General features: G+C 47.2%; 1 protein-coding gene across 1 annotated transcript in view; it reads right to left on the bottom strand.

Annotated features, from left to right (window-relative positions):
- Nucleotides 1-3,086: 3,086 nt before the first annotated feature.
- Adcy1 (adenylate cyclase 1) overlaps nt 3,087-26,193 on the bottom strand; it is a 104,104-nt gene continuing 80,997 nt past the window's right edge. The window contains exons 15-20 of the mRNA XM_051200576.1: nt 16,754-16,870; nt 15,636-15,782; nt 15,093-15,191; nt 10,994-11,108; nt 8,169-8,293; nt 3,087-3,420 (exon numbers count right to left, since the gene is read on the bottom strand). Of these exons, the coding sequence (XP_051056533.1) occupies nt 3,118-3,420; nt 8,169-8,293; nt 10,994-11,108; nt 15,093-15,191; nt 15,636-15,782; nt 16,754-16,870 (906 nt within the window). The 3' untranslated portion in view covers nt 3,087-3,117. The remainder of the gene's footprint in view (nt 3,421-8,168; nt 8,294-10,993; nt 11,109-15,092; nt 15,192-15,635; nt 15,783-16,753; nt 16,871-26,193) is intronic.

Below are 26,193 nucleotides of genomic sequence, written 5' to 3'. Positions count from 1 at the left end.
TTGGAGAGAATCCTACCCAAATGGCTCTAACATTTGTACATGAATATTGTACAAGATTAAAAATAAATAAGGCAATATAATACATTTTATCACAAATAAAAAGAAAGTCGTTTATCACCAAACCCAGTGGAACACTATGGCTGCACGTGTGGTCCCTGACCTCACAAGAAGTAGGCGGGTTTGGAATTGCTGATGATGGAGATGTTGCCCCTGAAGAAGAGACCCAGCCAAGGCTCCTCTGTGGTCTACTTCAGAACAGTTCTGTGCCCAGAGAAGGCAATGCTACTCTATCTGTTGCTTTCTCTTGCCCTGACCACACGGTGGGTCGCTCTGCCTGTGTGCTCTCCATTTTGCACACGCCGGGTGAGTGCAGTGCTACAGGCCTTGGCTGGCTCTGCTCAGAGTCTTATAGGTCAGATCCAGGTGTCACTGGGCTCCTCCCTGATGGTTCTGGTCATCTGCCTGCTGCTTACTCAGGCTAGGTCCAATTTCAGTCCCCTGTGGTTGTGGGAGTGACATTCTGGCTTCTTTGTTGGCTGGAGCTGTTGTCCTCATAGGTCTCTTCGGTGGATGCTTCAGTGGATGCTTCATATGTCTCCAAGCTGGTCCACCCATCTGTTGACTTCTGAGAGTCCATGTGTCTGCATCAACCCCATTGGCACAGTCTAGGATCCCTTCTCATCCTTCACTGGCTACCCTAAGTCCCCATTTGAAGCTCCTTGGCTGACAGAAAAGGACACACACACAGGGCCTGGGGCTATCCTGTGGACATCTTTGAGAGCCACTCCTCTGCCCCTAACCTGGACGGCTCAGGGAGGCAGTAGCTCTGGAGGCCCAGAAGCCACTATGAGGAAACCCAGGCTGTGCTAGAGGTTTTCTGCCATCCTTAATGACCTAGAAGGCCAGGGACAGCGAGCACTACAGAGCCAGGGCCACAAAGTACTCATTTGCTCTGGGTGCTCCTGTCTGAGCTGACTGCTTCAAATCTGGTTCAGACAGACAGACAGACAGACAGACAGACAGGAAGACAGATAGGTGAGGAAGTTCTAGCGAAAAAGGCCCATGAGGAAAAGCTATTTGTCAGAAGGATGGGAAAATGTGGGAGGAGGCAGGAGGCAGGAGCCACAAAGAATGAGTACCTGCATGCCCCAGCCAGGTCCTGGCTCATGATTTTTCCTGTCCTTTGAGGCTCCCCTCCCCCAACAGCCTGAAGCTTTCCCATAAATGCAATCTCTGATGGAATTCTGGACCATGGGAGAAACCCAAAAGCTCTCCCTGCCCTCAGCTCTACTGGAGTCAGCACCCCCCCCCCAGAACTGCTATAGCAGAATACCAAGCCACAGGAAGCAGACATGACCCCCTGAAGAGGGCGAAGCTATCTGCTCTCCACCCCTGAAGGCTGCAGTGGAGTACTGAGGTCAGTCCGGCCCTGGCTCTGGGTTCAAGCAAGAGTAGGGTGTCAGAAAGGCAACAAGGGGGCCATAACACCCTGCCTGATAGCATCAGAAAGGCAACAGAGCAGGGTGGGCATAGGTCAGAGCACCTCCGCAGATAGTGTCAGAGGCTACCTTTATCACCACCAACAAGCTCCAGCCCATTCAGAATATGCGATCTTCACAGCTGCCCCAACGCCACCCTCGGGCACCTGCAGTGCAGTCTAGTCTCAGGTACTTGGAGACTTTGCATGCAGCCTCCAGCTCTCCCTAGCTTGATATTTTCTTGCTACCCACATGTGACCAGATTCTAGCCTTGGCTGAGTCTCCCAGGATAGGTGCTGGCTGACCTGCAAAACTACCCAGGCCCTGGCATGGCCACACACTTGCGCCAGAGCTGAGTTGGGGACTAGGGATCCCACATATGCACCCTGCCAGGGAAGGCTAGGCTTTGCTCTGCTCTAGTCTAAGAAGACAGAACCTCAGGAAGGGGGAAAGCCCTTGGAGGGCACTGAGAAGATGAGCCTCACAGCCATGAGCAGGCAGAGCTTATGCCCACCTGCCCTGTTGCAAGCCGCCTCCCTTCCTGGGAGTGAGGCTGAACATCTCCAGGTTTCGTCCAGCTATTTCCAGCCTGTTGCTTCCTAGCAGCTCTTCCAAGACTCCTGTCCCCACACTGAGGTTCCACCTCAGCTGCAGTCAAGGGGAAGCGCAGATGGGAGACCCCAACATCAATAGGATCACTCTTTCATTTCACTCTGGAGCAGGGACACCGTACCTAAGACTCAGGAGCACACACTGCCAACTCTGAAACTCCCAAGAGGAGGAATGGTTGGTTACTCCAGTGAAACGATGTCTTCCAGCAAGGACAGTGCTTGTTCGTGGGTGTAGTAGGTCAATCACTCTTTGCATAAAGGAAGGCATGATTCTTGTTACAGTGTCCAAGACACCACAGAGAAGGCAAGTCAGCGCACACCCCTCCTCTTCTCTGAATGCCCGGTGACGGCACAGGAAGAGGAGGACCCACTGTCACGGGAATCAGGAACCAACAGGCAGGTGGGGTTGGAAGAGAATGCACAGGCCAAGAGGAAAGAAGTGGGGGCTGTAGGGCCGCCTGAGGGTTCCAGAAGACCTGCCTCTGGCTGTTAGCAAAAGCCTACTCTTGAGGAAAGCTAGCAACGTCACTCTTCATGCAGTAAGAGGTGGCTTTTCAATTCTTCCTGTACTGTCCTGTCCAAGACCTGACCAGCTCTAAGCTGTGCCCATGGTATGAATAGCTCAACTGTCGTGGCCCTGCCCAGCGGGGCCAACTTCCCAGTCTGGCACACGAAGCTGCTACCCAGGGTTGGAGCCACCCATAAGCCAGGCTGACTTGGGGCTCCTCTGCCAACTGAACCTCCGCAGCTTTCACTATGACCATGGAAGATATTCCCAAGGCCCCACCACCAATGGCAACATTAGCCAGGCGTGACCAGGTCACCAGGAAGAGACAGGGCTCTGTATGCCCCAAGTGGGTGGCTCGAGCACATCTCCCATTGGCCTCAGGCCACGCCTAGACGATGCTTCTTCTCCTGCCCAGCCGCTGGGCAACTGCTCCTCTGGCTGGTCTTGGCTGGAGCCATGATGGCCTGTGTCAACCTGGAGCAATCTTCTTTGCATGCATCTCCAGTGGCCATGGGCTCCACTAGGCTTCCTTCCCTGCTGCTGTGGGTGGCAGGTACTGGCTAGTGGGGGCTGGGGGGAGCCCCGGCCTGATCAGGGGTCCAGCTGCAGGACACAGTGGGGGCCGTCTGGCCTGGCCTCCACCTCTCCCATAAGGACACATTCTCCGCTCCAAGCGAAAAGACCTGCCATGGGAACTGTTTCCATCAGTCCTGCCTTCTAGAAAGTATGTTAGCATCTCTCCCTTGCCCTTGACGCTGACTTTGCCTCTGCACACAAACTGGTATGAGCACCTCTTCAGCAACCGGTGGACCTCCTCAGTCACCTGCCAGTGGAAAGAAGCCCACAGTCTTAGTCATGCACAATGAGGGGGTCCCTGCAGGGCAGGAGCCCCCCAGGTACCATCTACCCTGCACCCCATTCCCCATCCCAGCTGCCCAACTCTGGCAGTACTTGGACAAAGCTACTCTGCATCTGAGCAAGTGGGGGCAATGAGGGCTAAGGACCCAGCAGGGCGTGGGTGAGCCATTGTGGCTGCTTTGAGTGCCAGTAAGGGGCTATGTGGGGCTAGCCTCAGTGTTAAGCTCAGAGGGGTAGAGGCAGGCTCTCTGGCTGGGGGCTTCACATAACTCAGCAAAATAGAGTCTGGTACTTTACCCCACCTGGGACTGGCAGCACTGATTGTTGGGGTTGGGGTATAGCTACTAAATGGGGGTACTGGCCATGAGTACACAGAGGGCAAAGAAAGCTGGGAGAAAATGGCCATCTCTTAACTCCTCTTTTCTTGGGCTTCAGACCAGTGTCCAGGCTCCAGGAATCCCTGCCTCCCCAACACAGAGAAAAGATAAAGGAAATCTACGTGATCCCTGGCACTTCCCTAAGCCAGCAGAGGAGGCCTCTCCACTTTCTTGTCTCCTGGCTTCACCTCTCCTCCTATTTTATGTTCAAACAACGAAATTGTCTCCAGCTAACTTTTCACACTCTAGCAGAACCGGGGACGGTGGCCCTCCCCATCAAATTGAGCACTAGTGTAAGAGATCAAATGTGAGCCTTATCTAGCAAATACAAAGAATTCAAAATTTTTTGTCTCCGCCTCCTCAGCTTTATGCAAATGTTTTAAACCTCAAACCCTGAAAACCAGGGATTTGATGGCCTAGAGTAGTGAACCCTTTCTTTCCCTTCCTCCTTTGTGTCCTGTGGACCAATCTTCTTTTCAGACTAATTAATCACGTTGGGTTCCACCCCAGCCAATGGAGAAAAGACACCTTCACTACCTGAGTAGAATAAAATCCAAATGCACTTCCTGTCTCGTGTGTTTGCTCTTCTGAGTGTGTTCTATTGATCAAGAGTAAAACTTGCCCTGCCCAGACACTTCAGCTGGAGTGGTGGTCTCTTTCTTTGCAACCCTGACCTCATCTGACTTAGTCTAGAAAATGGAAGGAAGACAGAGGCATTGGGTGTAGCAGGGAGACCTATGGAGAAGGCCATGTGGGAAGCCATGCTTGGGGCAGAGGAGCTGGGCCACAGTCAAGCTCAGAGCAGATTCTAGTAACAGATAAAATGTTGGCTTCAGGCAATAGCCCAGCTGGATACAGGATGGGCTCTGTGATGGTTGATATTGTTATCAATTGGAATCAACCAAGAGGCAAGCTAGCAGCAACACCTATGCAGGATTTCATTTCCTTGAGCAGTTTATGTGGAGGGGGAAGACCCCTGCTCAATGTGGGTGACACTGTCTCCTGACAGACAGATAGAAGATGGTCTGAGGGGAAGAGCTTTGCTTTTGCTGCTTACTTTTATGTTGCCCATGTCACCAAAAGGATCATCTACCCTGACTGCACCTTGCTGTGAGTCCATCTGCCCTGTTGCTGCTGCTAGTCTTTGCTGACATTAGGATGCAGCTTCTTTGACTTTCCAATGCAGAATGAAGGGTAGCAGCTCCCTAGGAACCTTCCAGGCCATCAGCAGCAGACTGGGACTACTGATATAACCAGCCTTGTGGACTAAGCAGCTACCAGGCTCTCTGCTTCTCCAATGTGAAGGCAGGCATTATCGGACTACCAAGACCTGAGTAATATTTTAAAAATTTAGTATGTATATACATATGAATATATATTCATACTGTTAGTTATGTTCCTCTAGAGAACCCTAACCAATAAGTTGCTTTTATCTGGATATTTTACCACAGCAACAGGAAAAGAAACTAAGACAGAAGTCCACGTTAAAGAGTGGGCTGCTGCTGTGATAAACCTGACCATGTGGTTCTTAAGCTGTTAGGATCTTACAGCTGGAATGTGGGAGAGTTTGAAACTCCGGGCTAGAAAAGTCATTTTCTGTTTTTGCTTCTATTGGAAGCAGAGCTTAATGGGCCATTTCATTGGAAATTGTAAAACATGAATGCTGAGAGAAACGTGGACCATGGAGGCCCAGTTCATGAGGTTCCAGGGGGTATCAAGGACTCCATCAGACATTGGGCTAACAGCCATCTGTGTGGTATTTTGGCCAACAATCTGCTTTCGTTCTGCTGTGTCCTGAGAACTTGATTAAAAAGAATTTAAAGATAATGAACTGATTCCTCAGGCAGGGTCGATTTAAGGAGATGAAGGCAATCAGCCTGGTGTTGAGAAAGCTGTGTGATTATTAAAGAGATCAGCAGGACTGAAGAGAAGCAGTCTACAAGGCACTGGAATGAGATGGAGGGCCTGAGGGCAAAACCCAACCCACTATCTTGTAAAAATTCCAATTTATTTAAAGGGAAAGGAAGCCTAAGCTAATAGCATTCTTTGTTCCTTGAACACAACTGTCTAAAGGAATGCTTCTTTACGGTCAGGCGAAAACAGGTATAGCTATGGTCCAAGCTGTCTGGACTCTATCTTGAGAGAGTGGCAGAGAGAGCTTGGCAGTGTCATCCATGTGGTACTGGTTTTGAAGGCATAAAGGATGTAAGACTGAGGGGGTCTGGAGCCAAAGTCAGTCAGTATGAGGCAGGGTCCCAAGAGGCCACTGTGAACTTCGGGAAGCTGTTAAGGTGACACCTCAATTGCAATGAGGACCCATTTATTAGCTATTAGACATAAGAGGAGCCAGGGTGGGACATCCAGCAAGGAAGGCTATGGGCAAGGAGGGCTATGGGCAAGGAGAACTGAGGACAAGGACAGTTGTGGGCAAGGAGAGCTTTGGCTAACCCCGTGAAGCTAGAGGGGGAGTTCTACCCAAGCATTTAGGGGCCCAGCTGATTACATTATGAGCCCTAAATTCTCGATACAGGGTTTAGCACTTGCCCTGCGGATTTCGGTTTTGCTTTGGTGCAACCGTTTCTTGCTGTGTCTTGGTTCTTCATTTTAGAAAGAGGCATGTTTATTCTGTGTCATGTAAACTCATTTCACTCTGAATGCTGGAAGGATGAAAAAGCTTTTGAAATTTGACATTTGGACTGTACAGTGGTGTTGCTACTAATGACTGGGTAGGATTTTCATTTTGGCTGGAATATATTTTAAGACGGTCTTGAGCCTATGGGACCAAAGAGTGGAAGGTTGTGACTTAAAACGGATTTATGTGTGAGCCTCACGTTGACAAGGGATACAGGTAGTGTGATGTTTAGTTAGTGTTGTCAACTGGACAGAATCCCGAATCCCTTGGGAGGAGGGTCTCCAGGAACTGCCTAGTGAGGGATTGTTTTGATGATGTCAATTGGTATGGGAGGACCATCTTAGTTGTGAGTGTAGCCTGGGTCATGTAGGTGGAGCAAGCGAGCCTAGCACTAATACACACACATCATTGCTCGTTTGACTACAGCACACAATGCCATCCGGTTCCCACTGGCTGGCCGGACTTGTGTCACAATGGACTGGACCTAGAACAACCGCTGAACAAAAATAAACCCTTTCTCCACTGAGTTGCTTTTGCCAGGTCATTTTACTACAGTAACCAAAGGGGGAAATCCTCCCTTGGGAATGACTGGTCCAGGGAGGGCGGTCGGAGAGTGTAAGCCTACTCTCTAGGGTGACAACAGACTGCGTGTCATAAATAGGACAGCAGTGGTAGCTGCCCCACTATGAGGATGCTTGGCACACAAAGTTATCCCTGTCAATGGTGAAGACGGTGCATTTTGTATACATGTAATTTACCACAATAAAATAAATGTCATCAGTGCAAAAACATAGAGTTGCTAAGGGGCAAGCACTACCTCTCAAGTGTCCTGTGTTCACTGCCCTGTTCCTACATGTCCTTAAACCAGGGAAAATGCGGCAGAATAATAAGGATGTTTCTCCAAAACCCTGGAAGGCTGCAGTTCTCTAGTGACTGGCAGGAGGCCAGGGTACCCTTCATAGGCCCCATGCAACCCACAGGACTACATCTAAATGGCAGGTCATGTGTTATTTTAGGGGGAAATACTAAAAGCTGAACAATTCCCCAACACTGATGAAGACCAGAAGCTCACCGTTCAGTGGTTGCTAGAAGATATGCTAGCCACCGAGTCCTATCTGTGAAACTCCTCAGAAGCCGTAGGCACGTCCACCATCCTGCTCTCCAAACACATGAGAAACACCTTTCCCCCATATGCTGCTATGACAGCTGTATGACAACCATGGTTTGGTTTGGTTTTTTGTTTTTCAGAGACAGGGTTTCTCTGTGTAGCTTTGGACTAGTTCCAGGACTAGCTCTGTAGACCAGACTGGCCTCGAACTCACAGAGATGCACCCGTCTCTGCCTCCCAAGTGCTGGGGTTAAAGGTGTGTGCCACCAAGCCCAGCTGTGACCATGGCTTTGAAACAAGGTAGAACACTGAGTAGCCTGGCTGTCAGGCTACTTAGTGATGCCTGGTTCACTGTGATCCTCAAGTTTACATCTGCTCACTAGGGAGTGGCCCCAAGGATGCATGAAAAAACCAAACAGCTAAAGCAATCTGCCAGATTTAACAGTGTTGTCCAGGTCCCCAGCAGACACAGGGCACTCAGCTTAATCTGCCCTGCCACTAATCAGCCACAGACCCAAGGATCCCTGATGATTCGATCTCCCCTCCTTCCCGCAGCTGAATGGAGCCCCTGTCTTTGGGATTCCTGGGTGATTTACCTGGATTCTTCCCTGGACTCCAGTGCTGTCCATTCGACTGGCCACATTGACTGTGTTTCCCCAGATGTCGTATTGGGGCCTGCGAGCGCCAATCACTCCAGCCACCACAGGGCCAACGTTGATGCCTGGAAAACAGCCACAGAATGCCCTGTGGGCAGCTGGAAAAATGTGATTGGGAAGCCTGTGTGCTGATGCTGTTCCTGGTGAAAAGGCATGCCCTTCAGTCTCTCTGAGAGCCACTTGGGTCTAACACAAGTGGCAACAATCCAAACTGGTCCAAGCCTCCCCAGGAGGGCCAGTCAGCAGGCAGCCCACCTGCAGAAGCACTGGCCATCAGAGCAGTTCCTAATCCCAAGAAAAAGCCCCCCCCCCCCGGGGGGAGGGCTGCTGATGCAGGAGAAACCTGAAGAGGTAAAAATCACTCTAAAAAGGCTTTACTAACAAACTTGCTTACAAAGTGAGTAGTGTGCGAACCCAGATCGTTAGAAACTTGAGGAAGGAATATTTGTGTCTCAGTTGCTCATGTTTGTTCACCGAGATTGACCTCTCTAATTAGGCTCCATCCCCATAACAAAAGGAGACAAACCCAATTAGACTCAATCCCATGTCATATAGCAAGCCTGGGGGGGAGGCAACTCAAGGGTGCAGAGCCTGGAGTCACAACCACCATTAAGCCCTGGTCTACCATTAAATCCTCTGGGCTCTTATCAGGAAAAGCCTAATTCCGCCCCAAGTGGACAAGATAAACCAGGGTGACTATCTGAAAGAATAGAACAAAGAAAGAATTCCAGCAGTATCTTTGCGGTGTAAATCTCCCATCTGCCCAAGCGGCCAGACTTGCTATCTCCTGTTTCAATTGCTCAGTGTAACCTGGGGCCAGGATCTGGAAGAGATTGAGGGATAACAGCACATATAGATTGCATAAGCCTAAAAGACTATGTATGTTAGGAAAAAAGCTTCCGTTCATCACTGGCTCCCCTTTGGGCATTAGCCAGAGCTGTGTGGAGTGGATTCTCACTAGAAGGGCATATTTCTGCATCACTGTCACTTTGTCCCTTGCACAGAGTCCTGTTCTGGAGCTACCAGGAAGTCTGCCTCTATAGCATTTATGACCACGGTGTACCTCCAGGTACATCTCCTCGGTCCCCCAACTTAGCAGTAGCTTCCTAGGATATTGCTCAGAGTGAGGGTCTTAGCACCAAGTACAAATTCAGATATCCAGAGAGGAGGGCAAGACCTTCCACAGGGCAGGGACCACTTGGCCTCAAGGGCCTGCACAGCTCCACACCATCACTTCTGGTCCAGGTACACTCAAGTTTGAGTTACCACTTATGAGAGTTTTGACAAACTGCTCACCTTCTCTGGGTAGGTTTCATGCCCTGTAAATGTCCTGTGTCACCCTGTCCTGTCCTGGTGGGACATCTGCTGCATTCTCACGACAGTCTAAGATAGCTATCCCTGCAAATGGGGCTGCCTGGTCTGCATAGATGCCACTTCCTGCCTGTCTATCTGGGCATGGGAAGCAACATTTCTGAACTTCCTCTGAAGTCCCAGGCATTAGAAACAATTCTGGAGGCTCATGGGTGACCTAGGAAGGTCACTTGAGGGCTACTTCTCAAATGGCTGATAGGATTCTAGGAGCTACCTTTGTGAGTCTCTCCACCTATATCCAGGCAGGGAAACCTGGGTAGGAACTGGTCAGCTGGGAAGTAGAGCTGGAAGGGAGTATCATCCAATCTCACTGTGGGGCCAACACAGGGGCCAGATGCTGGGGAAGCGGGACTTCCAACACCCAGTCTGCACCTTGTCACATTAGTACACTTGCATCGATCAGAGCCTGAGGCCCAGGAGGAGACTGACCACCAGGAAAGAGGTCAGGGCTGTTCTGCCCCTGCCCTCAGGGGACACCATGTCCAAACAGCTTGCTTCTAAGGACACTGACACACCACCCGCTGCCCCACCACCCCTGCACTCAAGAATAAACCAGGGCCGTTTTAAGGCCACTGGACCTTTGCATTGTTAGGTGACCATAAATCTCCAGGTGACTGTATTCCAAAGGAGACAAGAAGGAAGAGACAGGGAGGGAAGGGAAATTATCTGACACGAACTCAGCTAGATTCTAGATGAGTAGAATTTTTTGTGACGGTCCTACATCTCAGGCCAAAGTTGAATTTGTTTTCTTTTTTTTTTTTTTCAAAAGATTTATTTATTTTATGTATATGAGTGCTCTGTCTGTATGAATGACTTGATCCAGAAGAGGACATCAGATCTCATTATAGAGTGCTGCTGGGAATTGAACTCAGGACCTCTGGAAAAACAGCCAGTACTCGTAACCATTGAGCCATCTCTCCAGCCCCAGAAGCTTATTTCCTAATAGGGTTTTGTAAACATGAGAAAAGGTCCCCCCTCAAGTCACAGCCAAGGAAGGAGCTGCCTGGGCCCTGCTGCTGGACTCCTTCTAAAACTTCTTTACAAAGGGACCAGCATGGCTCAGCTAGCAATCAGGGTGGTGATGGAGGAGCCTGTTCCCAAGGGACCAAGGATGAAGAGGTGCCTCTGAATGACTGCATTGACCAAGGACACAGAGGTGCCTCTGAATGACAGCAGTGACCAAGGATGCAGAGATGCCTCTGAATGACAACAGCAGTGACTAAGGAGGCTCCTTACGCCTAAGCAGTACACGGCCACAAGCCACCTTCAGAGATGATGCTGTCTCCATGCACTGCTGGCCAGCAAGACCCACCTTTTGTGATACCACAGGCCTGCACTGACTCTGCTCCTAGCATCTTCCATTAGCGGCACGGATGAGGTTCAGAGTCACCTACCGACTCGGAGAACAAAGTCGTTGTAGGACTGGTAGTTGATTTCATCCAGGACTTCAAACATATCGATGGCAAAGTCTGCCAGTGTGCTCAGGTGGGAAGAGATTGACTTCTTAGCCTAGATGTGAAAAGAGAAAAGTAGTGTGTGGAGTGCCAAAACAGAGAGGGTCAGGGACCACGTGGACAGGTCCTGGCCCTGGGATTTAATTTCTAAAAACAGAGCAGCCCTGGAAAGAGCTCTTGGTACCTGGCTGGGAATACATTAATCCTCTTAGTCTACAGTTAGAAAACTTGGGATATTTCCCAAACTATGACTTCTGAGGGACACGGGCAGAAACCACCCAAAGCTTTGCTAGTCCAGACCACACCCCTATGGAGATACAGGGAACCGGGGTGTCAGGCGCCCAGATGCCTACTTGAACAGTGTTGTCAATACATGTTGCAGATAGGCCAGACAATGGCTAGAGACATAAGTCAGGGAGGAGACTGAAGCTGCATCTGTGTGGATGTGACTGCTGAAGTCCTTTCATTTGTAAAACAGTGATGGGCAGAAGGTTTCTAACTCGTATTTACCCAGACTTACTGTCCTCAACATCAGGGAACTAATGTTCTTAAAACAACATTGAAGGGCTTTATTTTTTGAAGAACTTTGATTTGTATGCAACAGAGCTGATGATAGTCTTCATGTAGTGACCTCCTCTGTGTACAACAGGCTACTGCTAAGCTCACATCTGTTACAGTCAGTGAGCCAATACTGGACGGTTATCACCAATCTACAGCTACAGTTAACATTAGAGCTCACGCTTGATACTGGATATTCTGTGGGTTTGATGAAAGTATAATGCCATGTCTCCCCCAGTACACTGTCACACAATGGCTTCCCCGACCTGAGCATCCTTTGTGCTCTGCTGAGTCATTCCTCCTTGCAACACACACCCAGAAGCCACTAATTCTGTCTCCGTAGTTTTGTCTCTTTCAGATAGTACCACAAGTATCTTCAGGTTACACTGTCTTTGTTACCTGCACACTTCTGTTCTATGACAGTGTATTTCATTTTATGGACTTGTCAGAATTCCTTAATGAAGGGAATTTTGTTTGCTTCCAGTTTTTTTTTTTTTTTTTTAGTGATTATAGGTAAAGCTGCCATGAGTAGGTAGGTACTGGTGTCGGTGTGGATATGAGCTTGCATCTTACTTAGTGAGTACCAAGGACTGTAATTGCGTTGGGGGGGAGGGTGTGTGGGCAGTGGTAACAGTCTAATTGGATTTGTTAGAAGCTGCCAAACTGTCTCCACAGTGGCTAGAACATTTTGCATTTCCACCAGTAAGGAACAAGAGTTCTTGTTGTGCCGCATGCTTCCCAGCGGTATCAGTTCTGGTTCGGGATTTTGGCTGTTCTAATAGGTCAGTGTAGTTCTACACCAATGCTTTGACCTCCTCCCTAAGACTTAGGGCATAGCCATCTTTACATGTGCTTCTCTGCCTCTTTGAATCTTCACTGACGAGACACCTCTCCATTTTGCCAACTTTTTAACTAGGTTGGCATTTTTCTTATTTCTTAATCTTAGAGGTATTTTTAAATTTTAAATATAAGTCTTCTGTCAGATAGGTGGCTTGCAAATCTTCTCCCAGCCTGCAAAGTGACTGGTCATTCTCAACAATACTGCTTACAGAGCAGGAGCTTTTTATTTAATGAAGTCCAACTAACTGATCTTCTCTTCCAAATTCAAGACCATCTAGATTTTCTCCAGAAACTTTATAGATTTTTAAAATATTTTGTATTTAGGATGACTCAAATTAATCTTAGGAAAAGTAGAATATCTTTGTCTTAGTTGTATTTTTGCATATGAATATGCAATTATTATATTAAAATAGAGGTAAGTTGACCATAATTATGTCTCTTTCTGGGTACTCTATCCTGTTCCTCTGATCAATTTGAAATATCCCTTAGCACACTACACTGTCATGATTGCTGTAGCCTTCTAGCCAGTTCTAGTCAGCTCTTCTGGGTCCTTTGTTTTTCAATATAAAGTTCAATTTTTCAATGTTATGAGCTATCCTGATACAATTTTGATTGAGACTGGATTACTTTCATTCTTAAATCTTGTAAGCACTGATATCTTGACAGCAGTTGAAGGACCAAAAATTAAAATTAATAAAAGTTTAAAAGCTTGGGCCCTAAATCTATAGAGAAAGGGAACTTCTAATGGTAAAGAAAAATTTAACTCCTTAAATCCGGAGTGCCATGGCTGGCACCTGAGCCCCCTCTCAGAGAAGGGGAGGTGACTGTCCACCACTTATTCAAACATTCCTATGTCTGCTAACTGCTGGTCATAAAGATTCCCTACTGGTTGTAAAGATCCTTCAGCCCAGGGGATAACTGACAGACCCTGTGACCCTGTGACCCTGCAACCCTATGCCCTGTCTTATCTTAATCAAATGTATCTTACTTAAACTCTGAAATTTGTGGCCTTCAGCCTTGTGGTCTGCCCTTTAAAAGCTTCACTTTATGGCTGGTTGGCATCTAATTCCCCTGCCATGGAGTAAGATCCAAGCTGACCAGCTTGAACAATAAAAAGTAACCTTTGTGCTTGCATGGGAATTGTCTGGCTCCTTGGGTTGGTCTGGGACTCTGTGAACCTGGCACAACTCGGTCATCCTTCCCATGCAGGGAACAGAACAGCTTTCCTTATAAAGCTCTTGTATATGGCGTGTTATATTTGTATTCAGTATTATATTTTAGTGCCAATATAAATGGTGTCGTGTTTGTAATTTCAAATACCAAATGTCAATTGCTACTACACAGGACTAACTTTTTCATATGGCCTCTGTATCCTGCAACCTTCCGATGCTCATTTATTAGTTCATTAGTTACAAGAGTTACAAGAGTCACTTATCCATCTTCTACCCCACCCATCATTGGTTCTTTCAGGCTTTCTACATATATAAAATCATGTCATCTGCAAACAAAGATAGTTTTCTTTCTTCCTTCAAAGTCCTAAGTGCTTTATCTCCTTTTCTTGTCTTATAACCTTAGCTAGGACTTTCAGAATGCTGCTAAATATTAGTAGTGAGAGAGTAGAGTATGGTGATGTACACTTCAATCCCAGAATTCAGGAGTTGAAGCAAGGAGGATTGGGATTCTTTGCCAACTTGGGCTACATAGTGGTTCAAGTCATGACTAGACTAGTTAGCAAAATCCCAACTTTAATAATTAATGATAGTACTAATATTAATGCTGGGAGAAGGGACATCTTAGCAATGCTCCTAATCTTGGAATGGAGAGTTTTTGTTTTTGTTTTTTTTTCCTATTCCATATTATGTTAGGCTGTAGGGTTTTATGTATATTCTTTGTCCGGTTAGAAGTTTCCTTTTTTTTTCTGAGTTTAATAATTATTCATAGGTGGTGAAGCAAAAAAAATTTTGCATCAATTTCTAGGATCATATGTTGATAGGGAAACTTTCAAACATTCATTTTGGAATGTTAAACCAATCTTATATACCTGTAATAAATCCATGGCCCTCATGTAGAATTCATTTTACTTACTATTTGATTCAGTCTGTTGTTTGATGAGGAATTTATGCATTTACATTTATGAGGAATAAATACTGATCTGTGTTTTTTTCTTTCTTGTGATGTCTTTATCTAGCTTTGGGATGAGGATATGCCCTGGGATGAGTCTTGGGAAGCCTTCCCTCTGCTTCTGTCTTCTGGAAGAGGCTAGAGGTGACTGGCATCCTTCATTCCGTAGATGTTGGGCCAAATAACCTGCTGACTCCTGATCTGGAGATTGGTTATTACTGGATCAATCTCCTCAGAAGCTGCAGACCCACTTCCTTTTCACAATTCCACTTTGGGGGAAAATTTTCAGTGTTCCAAGGCTGAGAGCAAAAGGAGGTAGCTGGAAAGGAGGGCTAAAGACTGAGGGCTTTCCTAAGGTTGGGTATCTAGAGGGAACCAGCCAATGGCAAGATAGCCTAGGATCTTCTCCCCTGATCCAACACAGAAACCATCTCCAGTATGGGGATTAGCCCAGGGTCCCAGAAACATCTGCAACACAGCCACGGCTCAGGCCTGAGCAAGTGGCCTGGGAGCTACTTACCCTGGCTCCTGCTGTGGGCGCCAGCCCCACGGCGGCCATATACGTACTCCCAATGGTCTTAATCTTCTCCAGGTCCTTGTAAAAGTCCTTGTCCATGAGCTTTGTTTAAAAAACAAAACTGTTACTCAAACACTGGAGAGACGTCATATAGCCATCATCCACTAGGCGGCAACAGAGGAAGTGCCCATTAAATTGTGCACAGCTGCTCCTCTGGTCTGTTTTTTTGTGTCTGACCATAAGTATGAAAGAGACACATCCATGTGTCTCAAGGAGATATGGACACATCCATGTCCCTGAAGCTAAGCTCACAGTCACTGTGGAGAAGAGCATCCACAGTGCCTGGTCAGGGCCCACAGGTTCCTACCTGCACACCTGGAGTGGAAGCTGCCCAGCCCTGGTCCCTATCTTAGAGTCAATAGGCTCTGTCTCAACTGTCACAGCTGCCCTGGACCCTAATGAAGGCACAATGGACACAAGCAGGATTTGGGTCCAGGAAGACTCATCCTTGCTACCCTGCCAGTAGATGCTGTTGCAAGGCCTCACCTCATCAAAGTCAGCAATGATCTCATTGAGGAGCCGTAGACACTCAACCCCCATGTTGTTGCCATCCAGCTCGATGTAGAAGTCATTGAAGTTGGGGATGGAGGCGAACATGACGCCCACCTGGGAGTAGGACTGGTAATACAGGTCCTGCAAAGACAGACGGGGTCAGCTCCCGCCCCCCCCCCATGTCATGCTAGGTATGGCCAAACAACAGGAACAGGGTTTGGAAGGGGGATTAGCCAGACCATAGGAGTCCAGATAGTTCTAGAGAGAAGTGAGAAACACTGGGGGCTCCAGGGTGCGCACTCCACTGCACGGGCAAATCCTGAGTGGTCAGTTTTATCCTGGAGCCTAGAGAGGTGATGGAATCTCAGGGAAGGGGGGTGGTGTCATATGAGAGCCATACATTCCATGGCTCTAAAGCTCAGCTGAGTGCACAGACACATCAGCAGCTGCGTCCAGCCGGGAAGATTAAGGCTGAATGCCCAGGCTGCTCTTGCCCCTAGAACCTTAAAAGCAGCCCAGATTTCTTTACTTTTGAACTTGGCCTTTGTAGGCATCTCCCTTGTGCTATGCCAGTAGCTGCAGTAACTGCAGCAGGCAAGGCTGTAAGGAGCTCTGACCAAACATTCCACGCAGAGGAGGGAAAGAAAATCTCCACGAGCTCCAAGCAGACAGTTACACACGGGCGTGTTCCGCTTTTTCTGTTCACATTGTCCCCAGATGAGGGAAGCTATGGGAAATGATCCAAACTTGAAAAAGAGGGTTTCCTCTCTACATTTGGTTCGTTAAAGCCCACGTCCCTCCGCTTGTGTGTTCTGAATATTATACCCAGGCCACGATCAAAGGGAAAGTAAGTGGAAGAAACGCACACCCGTCAACCCACAGTCCCCAGAGTTTCCTGGCGGCCCAGGATTTATCCACTTCCGGGGGGGGGGGGGACTGGCAGGAAAACCAGGCAGGGAGCTGAGCAACAAAATCGGGGATTTCTGAAGGTCAAAGAGGCCCCTAGTTGCCGATGAAGCAGAGGGACACAGAGCGGGCCATGCTGAGCTGGCAGCCAGCTGCAGACCAGGAAGTCCTGTCACCCAGCAGGCCCCAGGAGGCCTTACACTCACCATGTTCCTCGGATTGGACATGAGGAAGTGCTGTGCGACGTGGGCTGGCAGGAGGTTGAAGAGGATCCTCTTGTTGTCCAGCTTCACTCTCTCCATGTCATCCCTCTCCTCCTCTGCCTGGGGGTCATGGGGCACGAGTCGCAACCATGCATGCTGCCTCACCCTCCCACAATGACACCCTGACATAGGAAAGGCTGAGGGTGGTCAAATGATGTGATGAAGGGCTTACCAGTAGGCTTGCTTAGGGAATATTAAGTTACACAACCTGGACTTTAGCTGAAGGAGCCACCTCCTCTAATGTACCCAGAACATAAGCAGCACACTAAACAGGCTTGTGAGGAACCGTCGGAGAGGTTGTGTACCTCCAACATAACTGAACTTCAGGATCCTGGGGAGTACCTTCCTGCTAAGATCTGTTCACCAGGATCGACACCAATTAGGCCCCATTTCCATATCAATGAACATGCCTATCTTGGTTCTCACCAAGAAGAGCATAATTCAGCCAGGTAGGATGGCCCAGGCCATCTACATTAAAAGTAACTGTGACAATAACATTGAGTAAAAATCTCCAACTTGTCCTAACTGGCCAGACCTGAAGTTTTCTGTCTCTGTGTAGTTGCTCAAAGTGCAACTTGCTATGTGGAATGTTGAAGCCTATGACCTACATAAACTTTATGTTAAGTTTCTGTTCATGGCTGGTTTCTCTTTGAGCGTTAACCAGAACAGGATACATGCTATTAAAGGGTGTTTTCCCCATTCCCCGAGTGTCTAGAGTAAATTCTCTGGGTAGGGGGTAGGCTCCAACCTCACTAATCAGCCATGCAGGGCTCTAGATGCATGGGAGGTCCACTCTTCATCGTTCATACCTGACACAGGGCCAGAGCCTTAACGCGGCGGTGAAGGGTTCTCCACCCCTCATTCTAACTTTCAGGGGCTGACAATGGCTCTCCTATTTTCAGGGTCTACTCCCCAGATCCTGTTCCTGTTCGTTGGACACCTCTTGGGAACCTATGTGCCCACTCTAGCTTGCACCAGCCCAGAAAACTCTGGACCAGGTGGCTGACACCTCCCCAGGACACCGTATCACCCCTAGAACTTCTGTTGCCTCCACAAGAGCCCACACCCTGCTGGCACTATGTCAAGAATGCTATGAGAACCCGGCTGGGGTGGACCCAGCTCATCCGAGTGAGTGCATATTCTTTGAACCAGAAGCAGGGAGCGAAGCCCTAAGGAATGGATAAGGGGCCGGAGGAACCAGTTAGGGTTCCTATTGCTGTGTAGAGACACCATGACCACATTTAATTGGGAGTGGCTCGTTTACAGTTTCAGAGGTCCAGTCCATTATGATCATTAAGAGGAGCATGGCAGCATGTAGGCAGACTTGATATTGGTGCTAAGAATGCTACATTTTGACTCAGAGGCAAGAGGAGGTCGACTGACTGTCACACTGAGTGAAGTTTAGGAAAAAGAGACCTCAAAGCCCACCCCCACATTGACACACTTCCTCTAACACCTCCTAAGGCCATACCTCCTAATAGTGCCTCTCCATTTGGGGGCCATTTGCTTTCGAACTATCACAAGCAACTGGTCATAGTCAACTTACCACAGACTATGGCTCTACAGAGCTAAGAAAAAATGTCAGGGATGGCCCTATGCATGGGCCACCATGAGACTCAAGGGATGCTATCAATGTTGACCAGTGACCTATGGTGCGCCACAGTTCTCAGAGAGAGAGAGAGAGAGAGAGAGAGAGAGAGAGAGAGAGAGAGAGAGAGAAGTTATATACCTCTGCTATAAAACTTGAAAGTCTAAAGGATTTGGCTTGAGAAATAGTCTATGTATGAGTGTTACCATTTTTTAATATCAGACTCCAGGTATAGTAGAAATGCTACCACAGTGCCTTTGATGCTTGGGGCCTGTTATAGCCATCTGTGAGCCAAACCATGTGGTGGTCAGTGATGTACAAGGCAGGACAAGCACATCTCTGTGCTACAGCAACTTTTCATGCACTTTCAGAACCATTGTTCCTAGATCTGCATTTGTCAAAAGCTTTGGGGAGGGCTACACTACTCTTTCTAGAGTTGACTTTACCAGTTACATGCTGCTAGGTTTCCTGACATGATACCGTCTGTCAAACCAAGAAGAATCCATTCCAAGGAGCAATGTGAGGAAGGGTTGAGCCGAAGAGCTGAGGTGAGGACACAATGACCACAGCATGAAAGCTAAGTGATTTGTTTTTCCTTTTTTCCTTTTTGGTTTTGTTTTTTTTGTTTTTAAACAAGATCAATAAATTAGCATAACCCAATAGAGAGGGGGCAGACTGTAGTGCATGGAAACACAAGAAATACATGACTGGGCCCCAGACTGTAGGTCAAACTAGAGCTGACACTGGCCACCACCACCCAGACAGGCTGGAGCCCACTCTGTAAACAGAAGGACTTGACCACTGGCTATCCTGAAGGGGGCTCAGAGTCCATGACCTTTAATGGAAAGAAAAACAACACATGGGAACTGGGCATGCTTTTGCCCCGAGCCACTGTCGGGGTGGCTATCTGGCAGTGAGTGTCCCATGAGTGAGTCTGTGGCTTGCTCTGGGTCTCTCTCAAAGGTCAGTGGCCTCTGACTTCCGGCCTCGGGCTTTTCATCTCCCGTTCCTGTCAACAGAACATTGCAAACACCCTCTACTCCATAGGAAAGGTATCACTAATTATATTTAACATGCTGTATATTAGTGAATCCCAAAGGAAAGCCCTTACAGGGTAGAACTAAGATGGAAAAATAGATTTTGAAAATAATGGCTTTCTTGTATGAATGGCACAACACTATTTATCCTCTCCAAAATAATTATTGCTACTATCAGTAATACTTTAAGTTAAAAAAAAACAATGAAATTGAATATCTTTGCTTAATAATAAAATGCTTGAATAATCTGGAGTGGATGCCTTAAGGGAGAAGGGATGATAAAACAGAAACAGAGGACACTGCTTGTGGAGTCAAGCATGGAGGTAGGTAAGAGATAGAGAAACGAAGCCAAAATAAATGGTGAGTGAATGAGCTACACTGAGACCTACAATCCTGCAAGCCAAGGGAAAAGGTCAATTAGAGGTGACAGTAGAAGGTGAAAGGAGATGGGAAAACACCAAGGATAGGAGATGGGACAGAAGAAAGATACTGTTTGCTGTCTTTGTTTTGTTTCTGAGAGTCTCTCTACATAGTTCTGGCTGGCCTAGAGCTCACGACCTACACCAAGCCGGCCTCGAACTCAGAGAGATCCTCCTGCCACTGCCTCCCAAGTGCTGGGATTAAAGGCCTGCGCCACTACAACCAGCCCCACAGGAAATTGCAATATATGCTCTTAAGAGGAAGTCTACACTTCCTTTTATGGTTATGATTTATACATTTTAGGCACATATATGAAAATTCCAAAGACTAAAAATAGGATAAAAAAATAGCACTAAAATGAAAATTGGCCTTAACCAGCTCACTGTATTGAAAAGTTTTATTCTGGGTTCTGCTTATAGCAGCTTTTGGATTTAGGGACTGCTAGGGTCTTTGTCCTTCCTACATTCATATGTATCTTACTCCACAAACTGATCGAAAGGTTTTTGTTGCTGAGGTTAGACTGACAAACATCCAACCTACCTGAAGCAGTTATTTTTTTTTTTTTATAAAGCAGGCAGAATTGTTATATTTTTAATGAAATGAAACCCCACTGAAAAATCTAAAGATTTTCTAAATAGTCAGAAACCTTAGATTTTTTTTTTTTTAAAAAAATAGCTTACTGGGTGACACGCATTATTCTTGTCAGCAAGGTCACATGAGATACACGCCGAACTGTTCCCAAGTGTGCTCTGGGCATGTCATCAGAAGGTGTCCCCTTTCTCGTGTGTGTTACATTTTAGAGTTTATTGACCAGGCACATCTATCAACGATGATGAAGCATTTCCAAGGAGGTCAGAGCTGTCATGCTAGTAATTTGGATAAAGAACAAAACAAAACATCTGCTATCCTAACTGGCACCTCCCTGGCATGCTGACGTGTATAGGGGTGACACTTACCCATCACTCTGACAAAACATTCTCACTCAGAGAACACCAGCAACCCCCAACACAGTGCCTGAAAGAAACAGCGTGTTCCTTACAACGGACAGACTACACAGTTGCTCCATCCGCTACTGGGATTCCTGCAGGGGTCACAGGGCACCTGCCAGGAGAGTATGGCCACCACTGCACTCTTTAATATCAGGAAAACACATTACTGGATTTTCATATAGTCACTGGAAAGGCATTTTTGGGAGTCCTCTTCTTCTGAATTATCTAGTAAGTTTCTTTGGAGACACCTCTAGCTCTAGGAGCCACCTCTTCTGGAGTCAGCCCAGAGAGGGAAATGAATGATCTTTGTAGAGTGTGAAGGTTAGTTTTCTGTCAATGTGATACAAGTTAGAGTCATCTGAAAGGAGGGGACCTCAATTAGAAAATGTCTCCATAAGATCCAGCTATAGGGCATATTCTTAATTAGTGATCAATGGCGGAGGTACCACCGCTATGGTGGGTGGTACCACCCCTAGGCTGGTGGTCCTGGCTTCTGTAAGAAAGCAGGCTAAGCAAGCCATGGTGAGTAAGCCAGTATGCAGCATTCCTCCACAGCCTCTGCATCAGCTCCTGTGCTGTCTTCAGCTTCCAGCCTTGCTTGAACTCCTGCACTGACTTTCTCCACTGATGGACTACAATGTGGAAATGTAAGCCAAATAAACCCTTTCTTCTCCAAGTTGTTTTTGGTCATGGTGTTTCATCAAAGCAATTGTAAGCCAAAGTAGGATATAAAGGAAGCTAATGTCAAGTATCATCAACTCCCAGAAAAGAGGGCACAAAAAGACATGAGGAGATAAGAGAAGTTAAAAATTAGTGGGGATGGCAGCGTGGATGGGAGAGAAGAGGAAGCAAAGGGTAGGTTAGCAAACTAAAAATACTGAAGCATTATGGAAATTCACTCACTTGTAAGCTAATTAAAAAGCACACACACACACATACCTACACACACACACATACACACACACACACACACACACACACACACACACACACACCACAGCCTGGTTTCTGGTTCACATACGGAATAAGCTCCCATGAACCTGGAGATCTCCCCAAGCAGGCAGAGAATGGTGAGCCCAGGACAGGTTGCATTCACAACAGCTCTCAGGGAACCTACATAATGTCCCCTTCAAGTAAGTCTTCAGTTGAGTCCTGGCCAGTATAGGCCATAGAAGGCCCTGTCTAAAAGATCCTAAGAACAACCCTAACCTTCCTTTGTTTGGTAACTGTCACATAAGCTAGGGCACACTGTAAGACACATACCTTCTCTCCATGTAAAGACCACAGTGTGAGAACAAAGATCAGATAGGGCCTCCAACTCTCCATGGTGTCACTACCTCTTAGATCAGGCTGGCTCAGGCCAAGCAGACTGGGCTGGAATGGCTGACCATATAAATCTCCCTTTTATGTAATACCAGAGGGGCCTGAGAGCAAGGTGAGCCCTCCCGCCCACAACAGACTCCAACATTCCCCATCCTCTCTGAATGTACTCAGATGGATGTTGTTAACATTCTCCACTGACTTCCAGTCACCACTGGAGGGTGGAAGTGCCGCCCTTAAAGACAGGGGTTATGGTGCACTCTTGGATGGTGTGCCCATTGTGTCGTCTGAGGACTATGATGGAGTGGGCCATGGCTGACCCGCACAGACTTGTAGTAGGAAGAACAATGCATCTTGGCTAGTCAACGCTACTGACATGTTGGGCATGTTAGTCACTGCGGTACAATCCAGTCAAGAATTTGACCAGTAGTGGTCATGCCGATTTTCTTTCTAGCCATTCTATAAAACTGGGTTTCTGTTGTTGTTTGGTTGGGGTTTTTGTTTTGTTTTGTTTTGTTTCTTTTTGTTTTTCTTCTGGGGAGTAGGGCTCCAAAATGTAGGATCAGAATCATGTTCTGATGAACTTTCATTTCTGTTCTGGAGCTATTTCCATGAAAAATCTGACTCAATCAAGATTTAATAAACACCATTGAACAGCTATAGGAAACATGCTGTTTGGGGCACACAGGACATGGACAGTGCAGTGAGTCTCAAGAGAACTAACAGCATTCAAGCCACATATATGAAAGTACATATTATCTGGCCACAGTAAAATGAATTTAGAAGTTAATAACTACCAGATCTCTGTAGAATCTTCCAGAGCAAAGAACACACTCCTCTTTGGGTGAAGAAATGAAGAGGAAAATCAGAGAATACTTTGGAGCAAATGAACATGAAGTAACACCACATGCCAGCATTCCCTGAACCACTGTGGCCACTCTTGGGACACATCACTAACACCGAGAAGAACCTCTATTTTAGAAAGGAAAAGTCCCTCTCAGGTCACCTTTAAAAGGAATTAAAGCAACAATAAATTCAGCTTCGACCAATCACAAGAGATTAAATAGTACAATCAGGCCCCATAAATATTAAAGGGACAGCAAGGAACGCTATGGCCAATTTTAAGTCAACAAGGAGCAGTTGTCAGGGATCAAACTCCCAAAGCCACTGCAGGAAGCAAAGGGAGGTGGAGGGGGCCTCGTGTTTTTAGGAAACTTGAATTTTACTCTAGCACCTCCTCATTAGACAACAAATAAAGCAACCACTTCAGAGAATTCATTTCACTCCACCTAACATTTACGGAAGAAACAACTCTAACTCGACCAAGGCCTCTCAGGAAACTATTACCCTGCTCTTGGGTGGTTTGTTCCCAGGGTTGTATGTAGATGTGTGTGTGTGTGTGTGTGTGTGTGTGCGTGTGTGTGTGTGTGTGTGTGTGTGTGTGTAGGGGGCATTGCACACAACTCAGTCCTCAGTGTGGTGGTGGTGGTGAGAGGTGGTAGGACCTATAAGGAGTGAGGCTTTGCCTGGTGAGATGGTTCAGTGGGTAAAGGTGCTCGCTGCATATGCCTGATAGAAGAGCCAATGCAAAGATGGAAGGAGAGAATCAGAATCAAGTCTACAGAGTTGTCCTCTCATCTCTGTATACGTGCAGCATGCTAACTGCCCCCCCCACATCATTTACAGCATAGTAATAAGAGATATCAAGTTTTAAGAGGTGGGGCCTAGTTTGAGCTAATCGTAAATCATCCAGCCCACTCATGGCCCTGACATAAGTGTGTGCCAACCAGGAGAAAAGGGAGACATGTACTATAGAATTTCAGAGTCCCAGGAAAAGAACCTTAAGTTGATGATGTAAAGAGCCTGCTAAGACCATACATGTGCAGGAAAAAAAAAAAAAAAAGCATGGTCAAAAACCAGTGGAGTGAAGTAAGAAATGCCACAGGGTCCGATCTAGTTCTACTGATGGGAAGTCAGTCCACAGGCAACCTTTCTCAGAGTTGGTGATGGCATCAGCAAGACAGGAATTCACCTGAGATTGTTTATTGGTAAACAAACAAGTGAAAACCATCCACACAAATGAATATAAAGTTAGAATTACATTTGTCATAGGGATTCTATCTACTAATTCAATGAAAAGAATGTTGGTTGCTGGGTGTGATGCACACCTTTCATCCCAACACTTGGGAGACAGAAGCAGCATGGTCTCTGAGGTCAAGGCCTACCTGGTCTATAGAGTGAGTTCCAGAACAACTAGAGCTACACACACACACACACACACACACACACACACACACACACACACACACACACACTGCCTCAAAAAAAAAAAAAAAACTAAAAAAAGAAAACAATGTTGAGAAAGAATTATGCCAATAGTTAAAGATAAAGAGCCAGAGAATTTCACCAAGGGCAAAGTAAAGTCTGTTTGTTTATATAGGGTTGTATGGCCAATGTGGTATTCAAAAATAATTAACCTGGCTAGTGTTTGTCCGGACAATGAGGCAATAGTTTGAGGTGCTCACATGTCTCCACAACCTGACTAAATATCCAGAGGGCAAACAGACAAAGTCCTGAAAGCTCCATGTTTTGCTGGGGTTACGGGAAGGCAAGGTGATGTTTCTTGTTACCTGTCTATGGAAAAAGTGTGTCAGCGTGCTCCATTAGCAACCCTCCCATCACGACACTCAAGCGTGAGGACCACACTTGAGGGAATGCACCTGTGTTCCACACTTCCTGAAAACTTATATGTAATGAGTAGTAGTAAGAAGGTGTGGCTGGATGGAGAATCACATGACTTAATAACATTTAAATACTGAATTTAATAATGATACCGTAATTTAATAATCAAATCCAAGAAAATGCCGTGCCAGTCCATACGAGAAAAATGCCTACCCAAGGGGTGATGTGATCACTCCCTTAGAAGGAATTCATAGGCAGGCCTCTTTCTCACTTGCTTAGACTGTAAACCAACTGGACACCCTCCCTAGTACGCAACCTTATACACTCCCACCATATTGTGCCAAGGCTGGCCTTCCAGCCACATCATTGTGTGCATTTTACTCTAGTAGATATTCGCTATGGCTCTTGCTAATGGCAAGAGTCAGTGGACCAGGAAGGACCATAGCAGGAGCCAGTTGGGTTACAAAGACCACGATCAATGCCACAGCTGCCATGCAGGCTCTTCCCATTACCTGGTGTGACTAGGGCAAAATGCAACTGGCCAGGTCTCCTTTCCAGGAACTGGCGACTGCCGTCACCAGGGCCCCCCCCCCCCGCCAACCTGGATGCTACTAACCAATAGGCTCCTTGGTTCCTGCTTCCGGATAAGGTGGGTCTATGGTAAGTGCTGCAAGAACTAGCCACCCCACAGGATTAATGACCTGTAGCCCAGGGACAGGGCCATCTACATAACTAAGCCAGGAGAAGTCAGCATGCTTCGTCATGCCAGGCCTAGGGACTGGTTGCCAAGAAGGAGAAATGCACTCCATTTTATGGATTCTCACTCTATTTTACTGCTGGTTAGAGAATTTGGCCAGTACCACCTGTTGGAATCTGCGACCCGGACTACTTCATGGCACGCCCAGCTCTTGTCATTCCTGCTGTTACCAGCCAGTCTGTGTCCTACTGTACAGCCTGCTGTTCAACTCAGCCCCAGGAAAAGCGACAAATCAACAGGATTTCCCATTCCACCAAGTATGTCAGAGCTGGTCTCACAACCACAGTCATCTGGTTTTCCTCAAGACTCCTGAATCCACAGGGGACCTCTGTGTCACAGACACTGGCTCCTCCCACTGCCCCTACCTATCTGGCATCTGAGCCCCAGCTCACCCAGAGCTGGGAACCTTCAGCCTTGGCTGCACAGCCTAGGCTGACACCCGCAGGTCCCTCTGTGAACCCCGTTTTCTCACGTGAGATTTCATTTCCTGGGCAGTGCTGCTCTTATAACTGAGAAAGCTCGACTGGCTGCTCTAAAGGCAAAGGGCTGTTCCGAGTACATCCAAATCAGAAGACTAGCTGTTGCTGGGG

This window comes from Phodopus roborovskii, unplaced genomic scaffold (assembly GCF_943737965.1).
Source record: "Phodopus roborovskii unplaced genomic scaffold, PHOROB, whole genome shotgun sequence".
Classification (NCBI taxonomy): domain Eukaryota; kingdom Metazoa; phylum Chordata; class Mammalia; order Rodentia; family Cricetidae; genus Phodopus; species Phodopus roborovskii.
This window is presented reverse-complemented; position numbering and strand designations above follow the sequence as displayed.